General features: G+C 41.9%; 1 protein-coding gene across 3 annotated transcripts in view; it reads right to left on the bottom strand.

The window, feature by feature from the left end:
* Window positions 1-3,616: 3,616 nt before the first annotated feature.
* GLRA2 (glycine receptor alpha 2) overlaps window positions 3,617-21,394 on the bottom strand; it is a 190,496-nt gene continuing 172,718 nt past the window's right edge. For all 3 annotated transcript variants that reach the window (XM_059910774.1, XM_059910775.1, XM_059910776.1), the window contains exon 9: window positions 3,617-3,895. In XM_059910774.1, coding sequence (XP_059766757.1) covers window positions 3,617-3,895 — 279 coding nt within the window. The remainder of the gene's footprint in view (window positions 3,896-21,394) is intronic.

Below are 21,394 nucleotides of genomic sequence, written 5' to 3'. Positions count from 1 at the left end.
GTTGTCTATTCAGGTATTCCACAGATGCAGGTACATCAAGTTGACTGTGGAGATTTAATCCGCTGCTCCTGAGGCTGCTGGGAGAGATTTCCCTTTCTCTTCTTTGTTCGCACAGCTCCCGGGGTTCAGCTTTGGATGTGGCCCCGCCTCTGCATGTAGGTCGCCTGAGGGCGTCTGTTCTTCGCTCAGACAGGACGGAGTTAAAGGAGCAGCTGCTTCGGGGGCTCTGGCTCGCTCAGGCCGGGGGAGGGAGGGGTACGGAGGAGGCGGGGCGAGCCTGCGGCGGCAGAGGCCGGCGTGACGTTGCACCAGCCTGAGGCGCGCCGTGCGTTCTCCCGGGGAAGTTGTTCCCGGATCACGGGAGCCTGGCAGTGGCGAGCTGCACCAGCTCCCGGGAGGGGCGGTGTGGAGAGTGAGCTGTGCTCGCACACAGGCTTCTTGGTGGCAGCAGCAGCAGCCTTAGTGTCTCATGCCCATCTCTGGGGTCCGCGCTGATAGCCGCGGCTCGCGCCCGTCTCTGGAGCTCGTTGAGGTGGTGCTCTGAATCCCCTCTCCTCACGCACCCCAAAACAATGGTCTCTTGCCTCTTAGGCAGTTCCACAGTTTTTCCTGGACTCCCTCCCGGCTAGCTGTGGCGCACTAGCCCCTTCAGGCTGTGTTCACGCCGCCAACCCCAGTCCTCTCCCTGGGATCCGACCGAAGCCCGAGCCTCAGCTCCCAGCCCCTCCCGCCCCGGCGGGTGAGCAGACAAGCCTCTCGGGCTGGTGAGTGCTGATCGGCGCCGAGCCTCCGTGCGGGAATCTCTCTGCTTTGCCCTCCGCACCCCTGTGGCTGCGCTCTCCTCCATGGCTCCGAAGCTTCCCCCCTCTGCCACCCACAGTTTCCGCCCGCGAAGGGCCTTCCTAGTGTGTGGAAACCTTTCCTCCTTCACAGCTCCCTCCCACTGGTGCAGGTCCCGTCCCTATTCCTTTGTCTCTGTTTTTTCTTTTTTCTTTTGCCCTACCCAGGTACGTGGGGAGTTTCTTGCCTTTTGGGAGGTCTGAGGTCTTCTGCCAGCGTTCAGTAGGTGTTCTGTAGGAGCTGTTCCACATGGATGTTTTTCTGATGTATTTGTGGAGAGGAAGGTGAACTCCACATCTTACTCTTCCGCCATCTTGAAGCTCCTCCTCTAGAGGTGAATATTAAAAAATTTTTCTAATGTGGGGACCACACCCTGCCTCCGAAAATTATACAGCATACACTTTGATTAGACATGATCGTTTAGCTTAGGATTTTCCCCCAAGGTGCCTCCCATCCCACCATATGTAGCATCAGGGCTCTTCCTAGGACACTTATGGGGTCAGGCCCATCTTTGGGAGGCATTTTAGCCTCAATTTTAGAGGAAGAGAATTGAGACCAATCAAAGACTTTGCCTTATTTGTTTGGAAAGAAGCGAGCAATAAGACAGAAATAGTGTTTTAGGAAAGAGGCACAAAGCATGGCACTAATCTTGCCAAAGCTAGGAATTGTGTAGCTTCTTGCCCAGTGTAGTGCAATTCATAGTAATAATAATTTTATTATTATCTGTTAGTTATTGAGAATTTACAATATGTTAGACACCATGCTAATGGCTTTCCTTGCATTTTTCTCGGTTCATCCTCTTAAAACTCTATGAAATAGGAGCTACTCAGAAAAATCAGGTAACTTGTCCAAGATAACCCTGTTGATAGGTGGCCGAGCTAGTCTTTCTATCTCCAAAATTCACGTGTTTAGCCATTCTGTGATATTCTTCTCTATGGAAATGATTCAATATTTGAATCGGTTTAAAAGGCTATAAACATCAACTTAGGAATCCACATCTTCCTGAAAATTTTATGAAGGATACCTTTAGTTAAGGAAAATCTACAAGGGCTAAGATGAGTTACCTCTGTTTCCCTGGGGTTCTCAGCATTGTTTTTCATCATGGAACTCCCTTCCTGACAAGATCAGGATGGATAGGTGGACAGGTTGGTCTTTTAAATTGCTTTTCACTTTGGTATTTTACAATCACGCAGTGCTCTTGGAACTTTTCCATGTCTCATATGAAGTATCCCGTATTAGACTCTGCTCGCATTGACTACTGTTACTTCCATGTCTCCATTTCCCTGTTTCTACAATGAGAATAATGTACTTTTTTCTTTCTTCATGGGGATACTATAAGCTACTCTTATATTACAACAAAAATATAATAGCTATATAAATGCTTCAAGTTTATGAGGAAGACCAGAAACAAAAATCCAAGTTACCATTGTCATCTAAATTATTTACATTGTAATGCAAAAATGGAAAGACTCATAGCTTCTGTGGCACACTTAGCTTTATTGAAATTGAACAAATATTTTTAATAACCCCTTTTACAGCACATGTAAAATTTAATTTTTTCATTATATATTTTACAGGTTGTCTTTTATCTGAGTAAGCAAAAATACGTCTTTTTTTTTTTTTTTTTTTTTTTCTTACTTAAAACATGTAGCCAGGATTCAAACCACGTAGCTCTGGTACCAAAAAGGCAACGGGTTATGAAAATCACAGTACAATTTTAAAATTCTTTAAGTTAGTTAAGGATATTTCAAACAATATTCACTTGGATTGACAGTAGAAATCATGGGTCAGTTGACATTAGGACTAATAGTTACACTTACAATGAGAGCAGAAATGGGAAGTTCAAGCTAATATGAGCTACACCGTTCAGGACACATCATCTCCATAAATACTGTGGCTGAGAGGCTGCGACGGCTAAGTCACACTTGAGTACTTAATTGCACGTAAATATAGCCAAAGTGAAAAAAAATGTAGTGTGATAACTTGGATCTAAAAGAAAATGGGCATTTATTTTTAAGAGGACATACGATCAAATCAATTTCACAATGCACAATTCAAATCCCCAAATTACATCTAGGAAAGAAAAAGAATATTAAAATGCACACCTACACGGACAGTAAAGTATAAACCTGTTCTTTGTGATTGGTATTTATTTTTTGTTGTTGTTTTCTCGACAAGTAGAAATTATTTATGACCCACAAAAGGATTCCTCAGGTGAAACACTAATTACAGACATTGTAAAGAACGTAGCTCAGGAGGCTTGTTTTAAAAACGAGGCAGCATTTTCCTGAAAAAGTTTGATCCTCAACTCACTATAGGCTAGTCACTATGGTCAGATCCTAAGCATTTTCCTTTTGTGTGTGCGTGTGCGCACGCGTGTGTGTGCATGCACACACGTGTGTTTAAGCTGTCTTTTCAGTACCAGAATTAGTCAAAACCAAACCAAACCAAACCGAACCAAAAGACAAATAGCCCTCAACTACTTGACTTTGCATATCATGTCTATTTAATGCATCATCTGAAAGAGCAATGCTAAAGACTGTGAAGGGAATTATGCTCACGTGATTCTGCAACACCGTAATTTTGTGCAAACATTTTCCTTCATTGCCCGGATAACTTATCTTTTTTCATGTAGGTGCCAGGAAACCCGCCCCCATGATCCTCCCTCCCCCCTCCCCCAGTCTTCTCCTCTGTCAAAGTGATATAAAGACAATTTCACTGTGTATTTACAAGCACAACAGTTAGGCAAGAAGGTCCCAGGGTCTGAAGAGCACATCTATTTCTTGTGGACATCTTCATGCCGAATGATCTTGTATGTGATCCAGTAAAAGATGTTGAAAATGAGGAAGGCCAATGGGAAGGCAGCTCGAGAAATCGTGTCAATCCTTTTTGCCCGGTCCACAAACTTCTTCTTGATGGCATCTGCATCTTTGGGGGGCTGTGGGAGCTGGCTGGCAGGTGTGGCCTTGACAGCTGTTCCATCTTTCACTTGAAGGCAGTGACCCATCCCGTAACCACTGAAATTAAAACGACTTTCACGAGTAACATCTTCTTCCTGGAAGAATAAAGACAGGGAAAGCACAGATAGGTTGTCAGTCAAATCAGATGGAAGGTGCTTAAAATTCTTCAGAAGTAAAAGGATAAATCACAGTTAACTGGTAGTGTGGAAGGCTTTTGGAATAGGGAGTTGTCTTTCAAGTTCAACTCAATTATTCATGGAACAGATACAGTTCATTAACTTTTCAGGCTGAGAAATTAAGTGTGAGAATAATGACTCCGTGGTCATTTTAATTAATTAACAAACAGAAATACCTACAGTATATTCAGCACTGACTGACGTTCCCAAAATCTAGTTTATTGATCCACAGCTTTGAATAGACTGTTTTAAAGCTAAATCTCCAAATCCCAGTATTACACTCTAAATCTAAGAAGAGGACTGTTCGTTCATTCACTCACTCATTCATTCGTTCACCCATTCTTTCATTTTCAACAAAGCATTTACTGAATCTCTGCCTTGTACCTGGCTCTGAGCCAGGAACTTCTAGTATTGTGGCTCATTCATAGCCCAGTTCCTTCCGTTAACATTGGCTTTAATGTTTGTGTTAGATCTAAGATTAACCCCTTAAATGTATAACTTTTCCCCTCCAGCCCTCTAGTTCACCTCAGTTATATAGCAGAGATTAAATATTCAGTGTTTGGAGTTGAATATTTCTACCATGGTTAGTTTTTCTAGTGTCAACTTTTTACATTGATTCTTTGGCTATTCATATCTACCATATGAACATATGTCGTTTTAGCTGATGTCAGTGGTTTTTTGTGTTATTTCTACATGAATTAGATAAAAGACTGAAAAATTGTAACCTTATGGTAAAGAGCAAATACCCTACATAGAGACAAATGTATGGAATTTGGGTGTGTGGTTGGGTTGAAAAGATGGGATTGAAATGACCTGCTTAATAAAAATCTAGTTCTAAATAGCCATCGATTGAATCATCATCTTCTGCAACTAGATTACTGTTTTCTACAATACTGTGCCACCCCTTTGAAACACCAAAGACACTGCACTCTTTATCTTGCTAGAGAAGAATATTATATTAATTAATTTGGTTATATTTTTCCAAAAGACAGTAAAATTTGGTACTAATTTTATTTCATCGATGTTTATTGCATGTCAGTTGTGCCTTCACACATATAAAAGATATACTGAATGAAGGACTTTTAAAAATTTTATTAGAGTATAGTTGGTTTACGATATTGTGTTAGTTTCAGGTGTACAGCAAAGTGATTCAGTTATACATATATATATCTATATTCTTTTTCAGATTCTTTTCCCTTATAGGTTATTACGAGATATTGAGTAGAGTTTCCTGTGCTCTACAGTAGGTCCTTGTTGGTTCTCCATCTTATATATAGTACTGTGTGTATCTGTTAATCCCATCCTCCTAATTCATCCCCCCCGCCCGCCACGTTTCCCCTTTGGTGACCGTAAGTTTGTTTTTGAAGTCTGTGAGTCTGTTTCTGTTTTATAAATAAGTTCATTTGTATCATTTGAATGAAGGACTTTTAACATAATATTAATGTGAGATAGCCCAACTGTAATCCAAATGGTACAGCAAGGACAAATTTAGGTCAGGAAGATCAGGCCAAAGCTCTTCTAATAAAATAACTGTAAAACTACTCCTTTATGAAAGCATCTTCCCAGTACTTTTATGTATATGAGATTGTCCTGCACAAGTTGGTTCAGGATACTCTGTCTCATTTGTTAACAAAATGTAATAAGGATTTTTCATTCAACAGTTAATTGTTGAGTGTTGAGTCTATGGCGAGCATTTTGCTAGATGCTGGGAGACAGTTGATGAAGTTGGACAAGAGCCCTACCTGCATGGAGCTTTCAGAACCCAGTGGAAGTGGCCAACCTAAAGGCATTCTCATATAGGGAAGCTGGCTAAGAAAACCCAGCCAGACATTAGAGTGCTTCCGTGTACTCAGCTCTATAAGCTCTATAACGAAGACTTCAACTGGACTCAGATTCAAAGAGTAAATCTGGTTTCTTTGTCTAAAATGGGAATGATATATTTTATGGGTGCAAAAGTTTCAAATACGTGAAGTATTTAAAAATGTGGACTAAACAGTTACATTAATCATTACAGTGTCGTTAGAAGACTTATTAGCAAGAATGTTGGAAGACTTATTAGCAAGAATGGAAGCACACAGGTCACTAGGAGGAGGGGACTTGTTAGTCACATGGGTTATAAGCAGTCTTATTCTTCCTGCCTATTACTAACTGGTAATTAGATCTTAACCAGTGTGTGAGGAAAGTAGAAACGGTGTGATTTGATTTAGTTAAGAGATCCAGACTAGGAATTTGGCTCTTTGGGTTCTAGGCCTGGCTCCAAAGGTTAGAAGCTGTGCTGATCTGAGGCAAGATATTTATTCTTTCAAGGGCTCAGAGACCTCATGCCAAAATGTTGAGTCTGGACTAGGTCTGTGGGTCTCAGCTTTGGCTGCTAGGGAACCTTTACAAGTATATGTATGCTTGCCTCCCCTCCCAGCCTCTTCCAGATCAACTGAATCAGAATCTCTGGGAATGAGAGCCGAGAATCCATATTTATTTTAAAAAATCCAGTGACTCTAATGCAAAAGGTTGGAAACCAGTGGCCTAGATCAGCTCTAATGTCCAGCTCTAACCTAGTCGATGTTATTAAGTCTAATATAACTTTTCAAGTGGAAACAATCCTCAAAATACATTTCCCCTTATCTGCCTAAATTTACTGTGCTGTTTTTCCTTTCCATATCTGTAGAATCTTACAAATTCCTGTTCTTACCTCTATAAACACTTAGAAAGTCATGATTAAGTGTATAGTTCACTGCCTGAGTGAGATAAGATTCTTTTAAATTTCCTGGGTCCCTGAAGAAATAGAAAGAGTAGTTGGCTAGTAACCTGTTTTTAGCGCATGAAACAAAAGGAAACCTAAATACACACATCCATGTTTCTTTTCAGACTGACTCATTCATTTTATTTCTGTAGTCTTTCTTCACATACTGTGAATGGACAGCTGAAGAGATTAACTCATTCAATGAACTAGCAGAAGCAGAATAGAATGATACCAGGTTAGGTTATTATTATGGCGTACATTGCCGTGCAAACTGTGGGTGCTTAATAAACGTTTGTTGAATAGTGAACAAAGGGAATTTTAAGAGAGTTTTCTCTCTGCTTGAAAATACTTTCACCATTCATTCAACAGTATTTCAAATTATGCTTCTGAGCATAGTTACAACTAATTAAATCAATTCTTTAAAATTCTCCACCACAAAAATAAATCTGTCATAGGTAGAAATTATCCATTTAATTTTTCATGTGCAGGAGATATGAATGCTAGTTTAAGGGTCTTCTTATTTACCATTATGATTCATTCAATGCATTTTAAATATAGAACCTTAAATTACCCACATCAAAGGGTATAGTCTTGATTCAGAAAACATAATTGCAACCAATTTGAATTTTTGTGTTATAATGAATGACTAATTGCCTTTATAGCAGGTTCAGAATAAAAACGTTATGGTAATGTGGCAAGATTCCTATATGAGGGCAAAGTGGAGATGAGCTTGAGTCATGGATAAACTGAAGCTAAAATAAAGAACAATCTGTAGGCACAGATTAGTTGAGTATTCACAGTGACAGTTGGTGTAATCCTCTCAGTGAGGAAAGAATTTCAGGCATATATTCTCCATTTCTTCTAATTAGCCAGAAAACCAATTACTTAATTATTGCTGCTGACCTGCCATCTTCAGTATCTTTGAGCAGTAAATACTTCTAGCTCACTCTGTTTTGTTATTCACTGATTAAATTCCCACAGAAAATGAATCATCCAGTCGAAGTTTCAGTACATGCAATTTCTATATCCCACTTTGATAAAATCTCCTTAAACCCTGTCTGTCTGCTGTAGGAAGCACTGCCATGGCGCTATGCAATTCATTGGAGACTTATCATCTTATTTTATCTTATCCATCAGTTTTACTTATTGTAAAATTCACCCATTCCTGTGTTTGGAATAACTCTTGTCTAGATGTGAAATTGAACCTAAAGCTCACCAGAATTGCATCGTACTGAATCGTTTAAGCAAATGATTTCAATATAATTAAAGAATATAGGATTTATACAATGAAAGATTTCAGTGGGACCCATATTTCCAATTTTTCTTTTATGTCCTAGAAAGGAGGAAATAAAAGGACTCCTATAAACTGGGGTAGGGGAAAACTCTTTCCATCCCATTTCTCACCCAGATTCTTTGATTGAATCTTTGCCCTTCTATTGGAATAGGAAATGGCCCAGTTGGAACTGAAGGTTGCAGTGAGCTTCAGTCAATGCAAGGACATTATGAAGTCTCCAGCCCTCCTTAGGAAACAGTGTGAGTCCAAACACAAGCAGGTTTTCACCAAAAAAGTCCCCTGAGCAAAAGAAGGCTGGGTGATGCTTAATGGTAGCCCTGCTTGGGCTTCCTAGCCTTGGGGAGGAGGGATGGCCTTGAGAAATTCTCAGTTCTTATGGCCTCAGTTTTCTCCTCTGTATCATGGGGACTTGGGAGTAGATATGAATAATAAATAGATATCATGTATTGATTATAATTATATACCATGCACTTAAAACCACAGTCAGTCCTATCACCAAACCATCCCTACAAATCACATGGTTTCAGAGGAAATTGAGACCGAGAGAAGTTATGTGGCTTCCTGAAGTTATATTGCTAATAAATGTTGAAGCTGAAATTCAAATCAGGTCTGTCAGATCTCCAAATTGTCTGATTCCAAAGACTCTGGAAGTCTTTGGTTTTTATGAATTTGTCCCTATCAAGCCCCAAATGGCTTCCATTCAAGATTATGGAAGAAGAATCCCACTGAAATTTGTAGAACAACAGATCTGAAATAAAGTAAACCAAATATAACCCCTTGTTGCTTAATGGCATGTGGTGAAATAAATTAAAACTGTCACAGTGTCATTTTGGGGCAGACAGTGAATAGCATTTTTTCCAAAAGAAAAGCAAATCAGTGGATCATCTCTTTTTCAGTGCAGGATATCATTATGATTGATTTTTGAAGAAGAATGAACTTCTGGTGTTCATTTCTTGAGCACTTGCCATTTATGTATTCATATTTCCAACAAATAATTCCTTGAGCACCTATTATGTGCCAGGTATGTGGTGAGGATACAGCAGTGAACAAGGAGATGAAGTCTCTTCTTTTTTGGAGTTTACATTCTAGTGGGGAAAACAGTAACAAGTAGAGAAATTATGTGACACACACACAAATACATATTTATACATACACATACACACAGATAAGACACCCCACACATTTGCACATACACAAACACACACACACAGATAATGATGGAGGCTTTGAAGGAAAATGATCAAGGTAAGACACTTAAGAGAGATGAGTGACAGAGAAGTGGATGTTTTAGATTGAGTGGTCAAAAAAGTCCCAAGGACATGCCAGGCACTGTGCCATTTGCCAGGAATCCAGTGGCGAGCAAGACAGATCAGACTCTTGCCTTCAGGTAGTTCCCAACCTTGAGGTGAAGACAAACATTCATGGAAGAATCACATGAGCATGGAATTACTAACTATGATAAGGGATCTGAAGGAAAATTATAGGGTGTTAGGAGAACATATTAACGGGGGTCCCGGTCTAATCTGGCTGATAGGAGAAGCTTTTCCCTGGGGAAGTGATATTTCATTAGAGATCTGAAAAATGAGAAGCATTAAAGAGGGCACAGCCGAGTTGGGAGATGTCTGAGATAGGAAGGTTTGCTGCAATTGAGAGATGGTAGGATGGCTCGTGGAATGCAGAAGGAAAGTGGGGTGAGACAAAGTTTCAGAAAAGACCAGGGGCTAGCTCACATAGGACCTTGCAAACCGTGGTGTCGGTTTGGAGCTTTATCTTAAGAACCAAGGGAAGGAAAAGATGAATAAGACCTTGGGTTTTGGGGGCTCATACAGAACCAAGTAGAGAATTATATGAGAGAGATTCTTGAGATATGTACAAAGGTTTATTGGAGCTCAGGTGAGCCTGAAGCCTTTAGAGTTGGTGAGGGTATGGATGGTAATACTGCTGAGATATACAAGGCAACGTGCAAATCATCTATGATCCCCCTAATCTGAAAAAGACTCTGTAGCTACCTATCGGTGTTTAGAACTCATTTCCAATTTTCTTTTTTTATTATTATTTAAAATTTTTGCTTCCCAATCATGTTAAAGAATAGGTAGACAGGGACTCTGGATTATGGTAGCTGATTTCCACTAATGTCTTTACTCACCAAAGGATAAGCTCCTAGGAGTGTGCCCACCTCATCTCTGTAGCCCTCTTCCCTGGCACAATGCTGGGCCTATGAGTTATTCAAAACCCGTGCTTGGCAAGATCCTCTTGATTCTGAGAAAAGTCTCAGCAAGGACATGCTTCCTGGGGGAAGGGAGGGGACAGCAATTGTCTCCTAGCTGATTTCCCTTTCTTTGCCACTTGCAGCCCTTTCTGCGGCCTCTGGATCAGTCTTGCCCAAAGAACTTCCATTCTGTCCCTTTCACTGCAGACGCACTAGCCTTGGCATTGTAGAGGGGCAGAGGAAACACTAGGATTGAATTCCCTCAGTCCCTCAACATTTTTGCTCTTCTATTTCCTCTTTAAAATGAAGAGATTAGCCATTTGGCCATTTTCTTAGTTTGAGTATAGGATTATAATGCTTCCTAGTATATTGCCTGGAGACTAATCTCTAGCTGGTTGATATGTTTAAGACATCCTTCCCAACTGCAGACTAGACAGTATGCAAGTAAGGATCTTAAAGTCTTCTTCCTCCTGCTGCTCTCATGCCTTTGCTAGCGTTGGCCTTGTGGGCATGCATACTGTGCCCTCACACGCCCCAGTACTTAGAAGGGTACTATACTTGGTTTAATGCTTTGCTGTAGCCATCTTGAAATTCATAATGATTTTTGAACAAGCACCCCACGTTTTCATTTTGCACTGGGTCCCACAGATTTTGAAGCCAGCCCTGCTTTCTGCTCCAGTGGAACTAAAGGAATGCCATTGGCCCACTGCTTTCATTCCTGGCTTAATACTTTTCAAGAGTTTCTTATCTCCTTAATGACCGCTTCTAAGCTCTTTTGTGACATTCAAGGACCCCCTATGTCCTGTCTTATACCTGCTTCTCTCATGGGGTTTCATGGTCTTTGGCTTTATTCTTTGCATAGAATACTCCTCACCTCTCTTCATTTGGCGAGCTCCTGCATGTCCTTCAAGACTCTACTCATCCCATTCAGGATGCCTTTTCTTGACCCCTGAGCCTGGGCCTTGGGTTTCTCCTCAGCTCCTGTAGCACTGGGTTACATGCCTCCATAATGGAGCCTGCTGTCATCATAGTTTACATGTCGGCCTCTTTTATGTGACCTTCAAGTGGAAGGACCCAGTTTTGCATATCTTGATCACCCCAGTACCTAGAACAATATTTGGCTAAAGCTGCCTATGTTGAATACTATATATAAGGTAAATGCTTCTTTTTTTTTTTTTAATTTTATTTATTTACTTATTTATTTATGGCTGTGTTGGGTCTTCGTTTCTGTGTGAGGGCTTTCTCTAGTTGCGGCAAGTGGGGGCCACTCTTCATCGCGGTGCGCGGGCCTCTCACTATCGCGGCCTCTCTTGTTGCGGAGCACAGGCTCCAGCCGCGCAGGCTCAGTAATTGTGGCTCACGGGTGTAGTTGCCCCGCGGCATGTGGGATCTTCCCAGACCAGGGCTCGAACCCGTGTCCCCTGCCTTGGCAGGCAGGTTCTCAACCACTGCGCCACCAGGGAAGCCCAAGGTAAACGCTTCTTAAATGAATGTTGGAAAAAAGTCTTTTGTGATATGAAAAATGCTTTCCTAGCTTACTTATTTTATGGTTTATTTTTGCATATTGAATTTATATAAAATTAGGGCAAACGTAAACTCAACAATGCCACTCAAGAACTGAGGTATTTATGATCTATATTTGAAACACTGTCCATTTTTTTTGGCCCAGTGTTAAGCTAGTGAGCAGCCCAGAGAGTGTGAAAATATGTAAAATTAGATGCATCTTATTAACAATCTTAGCAAAAAATGCATGCTTCTTTGCAAAAAAAATAAATAGAAGAGACAAACACTCCAGAATACAGAGAAATAGTTTTTCATTTATGCATCTATTCGCAAATGAAAATAATAAAGCTAGGTAAATGAAAAGCCAGTACGTATTATATACTTACAAGTATTTCACCAAATAAATGAGACCTTATCAGTTATTACCCATAGCAAAGACTAAGGAGTATGTGCATAATATTAAGGGTATTTGAATTCATACGCCATCCATTTGGGTTTGGTGAAGAGAGTAAAATTCCTATAAATCTACGGTCATCACCAAATATCAGTTTTAAGTCTTGAAATTTTAATTAATGGAACATTTTTCTTCATACATCTCTTAAAACAAATTAATACCTGCACTATGGTGCTGTGCACAGTGTACACAAAATCATTACACAAAATCTCTTTCACAAAATCTCTTTCATTGCCTCAATCACACATGTTATTTTTACAAGCCTCTCTGTGTATATAAAAAGAAAAAAGCCAGCAAGGTTTCTTATTCGGGCCAAAGCTCACCTCCAATAACAGGGGGAAGATATGTGGGCAAGAGAGGACAAACAGAACTCAGCTATGGTGTGAGCTGGGGTTCCAAAACTGCTGTTGCCCCAGCCTGCAAATGCCTTGCAGGGGTTGGGGCATTGGGAGTTGAGCTGGGCTAAGACTCCTAGTTATCCATGAAAACCCATCTGTCTTTCTTCTTCCATTGGTGGGTCTTTCTTGAGCTCCAGGTTGCTTAACTATGGCACTGTTGACATTTGGGACCAGGTAATTATTTTTGCGGTAGGGAACTATGTTGTATATTTTAGGATATTTAGCAGCGTCCCTGGCCTCTACCCACTAGAAGCAAGTAACACACACTTCCCCCACAGTCGTGACCATGAAAAGTGTCTCCAGACATTGCCCGATGTCTCTCGGTGGGCAGAATCGCCCGTACTTAAGAAGCCCTGCTTTAGCTGCTCACTCATGTGCGCCTGGGGAGGCTGTATTTTCTAGCGTCCCCTACACCTGTGTGGGACCATGCGACACATCTAGAACCAGGAAGTCTAACCAGCTCAATCTCCAAACCAGAATCTAGGCACCTCTTACCAGAGCCTCCACTCCGTGCTGAGCTGAGCCACCTGACAGTGGCGCATCGGAACCATTTCCACCAGAATTATAATGATCATCTTCTACCTAATCCCCTGGCTTCTAGACCCTCCCTCCCAACAAGAAGGTCTCTTCTCAATCCAGCAACTAGAGGGATCCTGTTAAAGTGTGAGTCAGGTCAGATCTTCATGAGCTCGAACCTCCAGCGGCTCTCACCTCAGCAAAGTACATGTCCTTGTGATGCCCCCCCTTTACCTCTCAGAGCTCAGCTCTTGCTGCTCTCCCTCTAGTCTGGGTGTCAGCAAACATTTTCTGTAAAGGGCCAGGTAGTAAATATCTTAGACATCATGGGCCACCCTGAAGTATAGGTCCCTTTAATGCGTATTTTGAATCTAATTTCCTAAAGTGAACTATGTACTTCACTCTCTTTTGGACCACACCTCACCTCCAGCACCCTATTTTTTAATAGACTGGAAGTAATTATCTAAAAATACTTGTTTGACTTTTGGCTCAAAATCTATAAAGCAGAAACGTTTTCACTTAATGTCAGCTGCAGTCTTAGAGAGTAGTTTAGAAATCAGTTACACGGTTGTGATGTTTCGATGCCCAGAGGCAAGCAGTGCCTTGCATATGGAGATTGCTTCCTAGTAGTCCCTGTCAAATCTGGTCTGGCCAGAACGCTCGGAAGACGCACGAAATTCTAAGAAGCGTGAAGGTGAACACCTTCCATCTGGAGTATGAGCTGCTCGATTATTAGCGTAGTTTGCCATCTGTTCAGGGTACAAACAAAGTGAATGTTGACACTGTCTACACAGTACAGACTGGAGGGGGCAGGTGGTCAGAGGGTGAGCCCACTGCCGAAGTAAAAGGCGTAACGGCGGCAGCAGCAGCGCGTCATGTCAAGCATTCACTTGCTTTCTAACGTGGATGGCTGTGACTGCCAAATTCTTCAGGCCATTATCATGCTTTGATCTCTATGTATAACATACACACTTGGTGTCAAAAAGTGGTTACTGTGTGAGATTATCTGTTGTTTGCCTGGCACTTCCACTCCTGTAGAAGTGCCTGCCTACGGCTGGGAAGAACTACATTTTCCAGAATTCCCTCCTTGATTAGTTCCAGGTAAGGGTTTGCCGGTGAGAGGAATTTGGGAACTTTGGAAGGTAGAAGGGAAGGAGAGGCCATTATTTTGGGGAGTCTTTGGGAGTCAGATGAGGCTGCCCTGTTAGACACAGCGGCATTACAGACCTTTCTGTGGGCTCCCATTTTATGATTCCACTTTGGAGGCCAGATATGGTAGCTTCTCAGATTTTCCTGTCAATACCTGCTTTTCCCCCCAGAGCTTCAGCTTAAAGTTCTGTCCTCTGACTATAGCCTTCCAGACCTTCCTTCCCCCAGTTACTCTCATATTTATATAAACCGTAATTTCTATAATAAACCCCTTATCCTAGTAGTGTGTATAGTGTCTCTGTTTTCCTGACTAAACCCATCCAGATACAGATATACAGGTAATCCAGGCTTACAAGTACAAAACAGCCATCTTGATGCAAGTTACTGTAGTTTTCTTCAATTAAGATTTATTGAGCATCATAATGTACCAAGCATTAGAAAGAAGTAAGGGCACAAAAGACAGAGCCCTGCCCTTGAAGTCAGTGTGGGATTGGTGGAGGGTGCCTAGAACATGTGGACCAGTGGCTCTCAACCAAGAGTGATTTTTTTTCCCCCCAGAGGACATGGGGCAACGTCTGGAGACATTTTGGGTTGTCACAATGGGGCAGAGGGTGCTATTGGCAACTAGTCGGTAGAGGCCAGGACACTGCTAAACATCCTACAATACGCAGGACGGCACCTCACAACAAAGCATGAATTATCTAGCTTCAAATGTCAATAATGCTGAGGTTGGGAAACCCTGATACGGACAAATGACTCCAATATAATGTGATATGTGCTATGATAAAGGAATGTACAGGCCACGGGATACTATGGAAGAGGTGATGTCAGGCGAGAGTCATTAAAGGAAAGTTAGATGGCACTTTTTTCTGTAATAATACCATGGAATGCACTGCTTCTGGAAGAATACATGAATATTACAGATATGTTACAGAAAAGCGAATGTAAAGGCAGCCTCGTTTGGTTCACTGAGCCTGCTTTTTAGTGCAACTACAGAGCAGCTCAAGGACACGTGTCTGTGCCATTTGGCCAGGTGTTAGTATCTTTTAATCTTCCTGTATCTTAATCAGGGAGGATTTGTTACAAAGGACAGAAACCTGCTCATGACAGCTTAAATGGGAGAATTTCTTTAGGAAATTACTATAAAAATATTGTAAGAAAATCTCTTGAGTCACCAAGGGTAGAGAAGCAGTGCCCTGTAAAGGTAAGAAGGCTGGGTTCTAGATCCAGAACTCCTGGTTTCCAGTCTTGTCTCTGTCACTAACCAGTGTGGGAGCTGGATAAGTCACTCAGATCTCTACGTGCCTCAGTCTCCTCTGCAGTAAAAAAAAAGAGAAAAATGGCATCTTCCTTTTAGGGTTTTTGAAAGGATTCAGTGAGCTAATGCACACTGAGGGCTTGTAGCAGTGCCGGTATACAGTATGTACTCAGTAAATGTTAGCAACGATGATGATATTGATGGTGGTGTAAGCAGGGCTCCCCGTCCAGGAACTCCAATAAGCAAGTCAGCAAATGAGATTATTCACCATCTCTCAGGGCTGTGATTCTCCCCCATTTCTGCTTTTCTCCTTTCAGCTTCCTTTACTTATGCATATTTCAACTGGTCCACCCCAACCTCAACCCTATGGGAACCGTTTCAACTCGGGTCCTTACTGCCAATAGAGCTTACTAATTAGAGCACTCTTCATTCAAATTCTTGAAAGAGAGAATGTCACTGATATCCCAGTTTATGGACTGTTGTACTTGAGTCATCGGATAGGAAAAGGGGTAGGAGATACAAACAGGACAGCCTGAGTGCAGGGTAGGGGGCAAGGGAACCCTGCCAGGGTGCTGAGTGTTCCTGAAAGCCCACCACACGAGGAACCATAGAAGGAACAAGAGAGGCTGGCCTTGAAAACAGATGAACGCGGCTCATATAACAGGTGTTTTCAGAAGAGGGAAGACCATCTGTACTAATGATTCCAAGGTTGCTGATCAAAAACAATTGGTTGACGTTACAGGGAGACAGAATTCAACTCAACATGCAAAAGAACTTTAAACAACTCTATGCCTGAACATGGAGCACAACATCTTGGAAGGTAATGAATTCCTTGTTGCTAGAGATATTCGAGTGTTTGATCATTTCTTGGAGATGTTTGGTATTGATGTAACATGTGGGTTAGGGGCCAAGATAACCATTTATGTACCTTCTAATTGTGGGTGTCTCTGGTTGCGTATGAAAGTTGCTAAGGTAAGAAGTCCAGGAGGGAAAACCAAATTGAAGGTGCTGACCCAAGTGCAGGAAAGATGTATTTAGTAAGCTGTGCCCTGCAATGACCCTCCTTGACCTCCCGGAAGTTTCTGATCACTTTGATCCCATTTTGAGAAATCCTGCTCTAATGTAATCAACCCACAGCAACAGTTTGGTTCAGGTGTATTTTCTCTTTTGATTATTTTTGACTCACATACTATTTTATGTCCTCATTTCTAAGGGTTTCATTTAGGCAGCAAGTCCCTTGCTGCTGTTATAATGTTGAAGAAGATTCTAATGTAGAATATATAAAATATAGAATATAGAATAATTTGAAAAACCACAAATAGTAATGTGCAACCTCATATTATGTAAACTAGGCACAGAATGGATGTATTTTTAGAGGTCTACACAACATGTTTGTGGAGGCCTGTCTTTATGATAGCCACTTTTGACAGCCTAGAGGCTCCACGCCATAATAGCACCCTTCCAAATAGCCACTACTTTCTTTCTCCTCTTCCTTCCCACTGCTCAGTTTCTGCTGAAAGGAGCTCAGAGGGAGAGGAGTAGACGCTGTTGGCTGTCAAAGGTTGGCGAGCTGTTCATTTCTGCAGGGAACTCAATAAACTCAAGAACTAAGAACTCAGTCCACAGGATTGGATCTATATTTGGTCTTGCCCTTGATCTCTTCCTCCCAACTTTGAAGAGATAGGTTAACATCATGATGAAATCACCCAGGTGTGACTTGGAGAAGGCTTAGGAGGGTTGACAGAGGGGCAGTGAGGCGTATCCTGAGGAAAGAGACGTCCCCCGGCCATTGCTTCATTGCTTTCTGCAGTTGCAGAACAAACACGTTTTCTCCAGGTGAAAAACTATAAACCTGCTTTCTCTGGCTGATCGTATTTCTTTTGGAATTTGAATGATCCTGATAAGCTAGGTCTTCTCTGTTGAGTGTGGATGGACTGTAGGTTCTGTTTTAAAATTAGCAGCAGACGAACACTGTAAACCATCAGGAGGCACTTTTCCTGTTGCTTCTCCCAAGGACATTCAGAGCAGCAAAGTGAACCAGAAACACAACCGGTGCTCCATTCTTCTGGATTGTTATTTAGTTCTGCAGATCATTTGTGCCCCAGCTCTCTTCTACCTTCCCTGCAACCACTTGTTCACTAGTACTTCAACTATAGCTTCTTATAGGCAACTCTTGCAAAAAAAAAAAAAAAAAATTAGGAAAAGGAAAATGGGAAAGAATGGAAGGGTTTTTTTGTTTGTTTCTTTTCCTTTTTCTTTTTTTTTCTTTTTTTTTTTTGTGTCTGTACTGCATTTCCAAGATCTCCCCTCCTCTCTGCTTCGTTACTATGGTTACCAGATTTAAGATTTCAGACAGAAAGTCGTCTGTAGGCCCAGAGGGAAGATTGATTGCAGTAAACCCAGAAGACAGAGATTGGGCACAATTCGAAAATAATACCGGGATCCATTGATCTAATTGTCAACCAGTCGAGTCTCTAAGAGAGTGTGTGTGAAGGTATGTAGCATAGGACATGGCATGTAATGGGGACTCTGCCTCCTTTTCCTTTTCAAAGATGCCAACGCAATAGTTATAATCAGAGGCAAAGAAGAAAACTTAAGTGGTGATAAGAAGATACATTTTCATGGAAAACAGATTTAAGTCCTGGGTAGGTGTCTCTTTCCCCCCAGTGAGTGCCTCCTTATAAGGCAGGTGTCACACCCAGCTGAGGACAACGCAGCTTCCACGCTGCAGACACAGGTTACTTCCTGGTGAGCCCACAGGGTTATGGGCACCACAGTGCTCAGGTGGGGAGTGGGTGGGGCTGGTAAGTCAAGGGCCAGGGGCTCAGTGCATTGTGGTGAGGCATAGCAGTGCAAGGTCGGCCTCCTGTCCCTGTCGTCATAGCAACCAAATAAGGACCCCTGCTACTGGACCTGTGACTGACTCTTAAGAGTATTTGAGAAGGTTTAAGCCAGAAAAGCTCAGGTGAACTTGTTTACCTAACCCGCTGTACCCTGAAGTCACTTCTTTGCCGTGACCCAAGGTAGGAAACATATTTTCCATTCCCCACCAGGACACACACACACTCCCACACACATGAATATATCTAACAGAAACAAAAGGTTCACAAAGTGGTATTTACTTTTTCAAAGCAGGATTCACTCTGATATTTTCTAATTTTTTTTTCTAATTTTTATTTTGCAAAGAAGCTGGTGGTGAGCCACTGAACCAACTTGATGACCCACAAGTTGCTCACAGCCCACAGTTTGAAAAGTACCATGTTTAATGGCCTTGGTTGGTTTCTTTGCTGTCAGTATCCATTCATCACATCTTTACTGAGCATCTGCTGTATGATGGGCATGGGCTTGTCATAGGGAAATCTAAAAGAGAGGCTTCCAGATCCACAGGAGAGTCCTGACCAAGAGTCACACGTTCTGTTTAAACGCGTGGCCGCTGTCATCTGTCATGCTTGAGAAGGCTCTGGGATTTCACAGGGAGTCTGGGAGACGGCCACTGTGACCGGGCATGGCACTAGGCCCTGCCACTTCCTACTGAGCCCTAGACTCTACATGTATACAGCTTTTGTTTGATTTTAGCTATAAGGTAGCAGTAAATGCTTCCAAGTCCTCTAGAGCTTCACAGGAGAAGCAACTTTCTGTTACAAGAAATAAGCTCCAGAGATCAAGGATTCCGAATTCACTTTTCTGGTTATCCTTGAACTGATCATTTGCCTCCAGAATAAACATGCAGATCCTGCTGGCACAGATTGCCAGCCCCTTTATAATCAGGCCGTAACAGACTGTTCGAGTTTCATTTTCCATCATCTCTCATGACATAACCTATGCTTTAGAAACTCTGTTCCCTCAGTGGCCCAAACTTTTCCACATCTCTAGGCCTTTCCATGTCCTATTCTTCGCGTCTAGCGATTCTCTTTGACTTGTCTGCCTGCTGAATGGCAAGTCAACCTTCCGTCCTTAGCTCACCTCTGTGTAGCAGTAGCTATGCCTTTTCCTATTCTCTCCTAAATGGTTGCCTTTATTAGGTTGGAGTTGAATACTATAGTTGTGAGTCTCTTGTGCACTAAACAGTGGGCGATGAAATTAGTCAGAATAATACATAAGATCGTTTTCAAGAGTCAGAGGACATTGTACATGAGCATGAGGAGATACGTTTACGTCAAGAGCTCAATTATACTATTCCAGGTAGCTGTCCATTCCTTTCCCCACAGATTTGTTGTGTGTTGGGCTAGAAGTCAGAGGCCAGTGGGCTGGATCCTTAGGAAGACATAGCTCTGTATGTTTAAGTGCCCCGTATAAGAAATGGCATGACTTCTGATGACTTAGTGCTGGCTGGTTTCCCACCTTCAGGCCACTGAGCTATGAGCCCTGAGTAGAAACCCGCAATTCATTCAACATTTCTCAGGTACCTAGTATGTACCAGACAATGTGACAGCCTCTTCAGATTGAAAGATGAATAACAGCCTTTGCTGTTTAGATTTCTGATGACATTTTCCTGCAGGTTTTTTTAAAAAACAGAGGAAGGGAAGAGAAAGGAAATATTTGATGAGTGTTGGCTGTGTGCAAGTCACCGTGGTTCACATGCATAATCTTGCTTCCTCCTAATAGTAATCCCGTGACAAAGGGTTTATTAGACCCTTTTTACAGATGAAGAAACTAAGACCCAGAGTATAAGACCACGGCTCCATATCACTCAGCAGATATAGTACCAGCCAGGATTTGAATTCAGCCAGCTGGACGCCTGGCCAAAGCTCATTTCACTATGCCATGATTGTCTCCTATCTCTTTATTTTTATGATTTTAAGAGAAGAGGTGTATATTTTTAAAGAGGACAGGAATTCTTATGGCAGAATTATTCTAGAAAAGTGTGCTATAATGAAACATGTTGAGGGGATATTTGGCTGGTATGAAAAAAGCTGGCTTTATGACAGGGATTTTTATAAGTTCTTTTTTCATCAATCTGTCCTCAAAGACTGGAAGTGTGAAAGACCGTTTGTTGATACTATGATGAATTAAGGCATCTACGGTCTGGCAGCCAGGAACTGGCTGTCTGTACGACATTTAGCAAACCTCAGAAACTCCCTATGGAGATATCACAGCCAAACTATCTTAATTCGAAGCATTTTGTTCTTTCCAGAAGTCGTATGACTATTTAGAACAACTGTTTTACTATCATACAGACGTGCACAGTTCAATCCTGTTAACCACAGTGAAACTCCTCACCCTGGCATGGATTCTTTTGGATGGCATTTCACATCGTCTCCTCCTCGCTCGTGTGAACACAGAGCTTAGAGAGGGCACCTTCTCAGTTGTGGGAAAAGGTGTTGCGTAGGGCTCCCGTTTGGCTCTCAATACCAGGTGATAATCCTAGGCCACTGAATAGCTAGTGCTACTCTTCTTAGGAAAAACAAAACCAACTGATAACAATAAGCAACACAGGATTAAATTATTCTGTATGACTGAAATCTTTCATAATTAAAAATAGATAAAATTACTGAAAAAGAGAGCAGTCATAGCGATGAACTTAGCATTTCTCATCACATGAAAATTAATTTTATTTAGCGCTTTGGGGCATTTTCCTATGCCTTAATAGCGTGCCTTATTTTAGACTGTGCATATTGCAATATGTGTACATTAAAAAAATGGACTGTTTGGCAAGATGTTCTAGAGCAGCATTTCTCAAGCTTCAACGTGCTTGTGAATCCCCTGGCGGATCCTGTTATAATGCAGATTCTGATGCAGTAGGTCTGGGGTGGGGCCTGAGAGTCTGCATCTCTAACCCGCTCCCGGTGATGCCTGTGCTGCTGGTCAACGGGTGACATTTTAAGAAGCGAGGATCTAGCAAATTAGTTCTCAAACTTGGCTGCACATTGGAATCACCTGGTAAAGCTTAAAAAAAA

Source organism: Balaenoptera ricei, chromosome X (assembly GCF_028023285.1).
Source record: "Balaenoptera ricei isolate mBalRic1 chromosome X, mBalRic1.hap2, whole genome shotgun sequence".
Classification (NCBI taxonomy): domain Eukaryota; kingdom Metazoa; phylum Chordata; class Mammalia; order Artiodactyla; family Balaenopteridae; genus Balaenoptera; species Balaenoptera ricei.
Note: the sequence above shows the minus strand (reverse complement) of the source record. Positions and strands in the feature narration are given on the sequence as shown.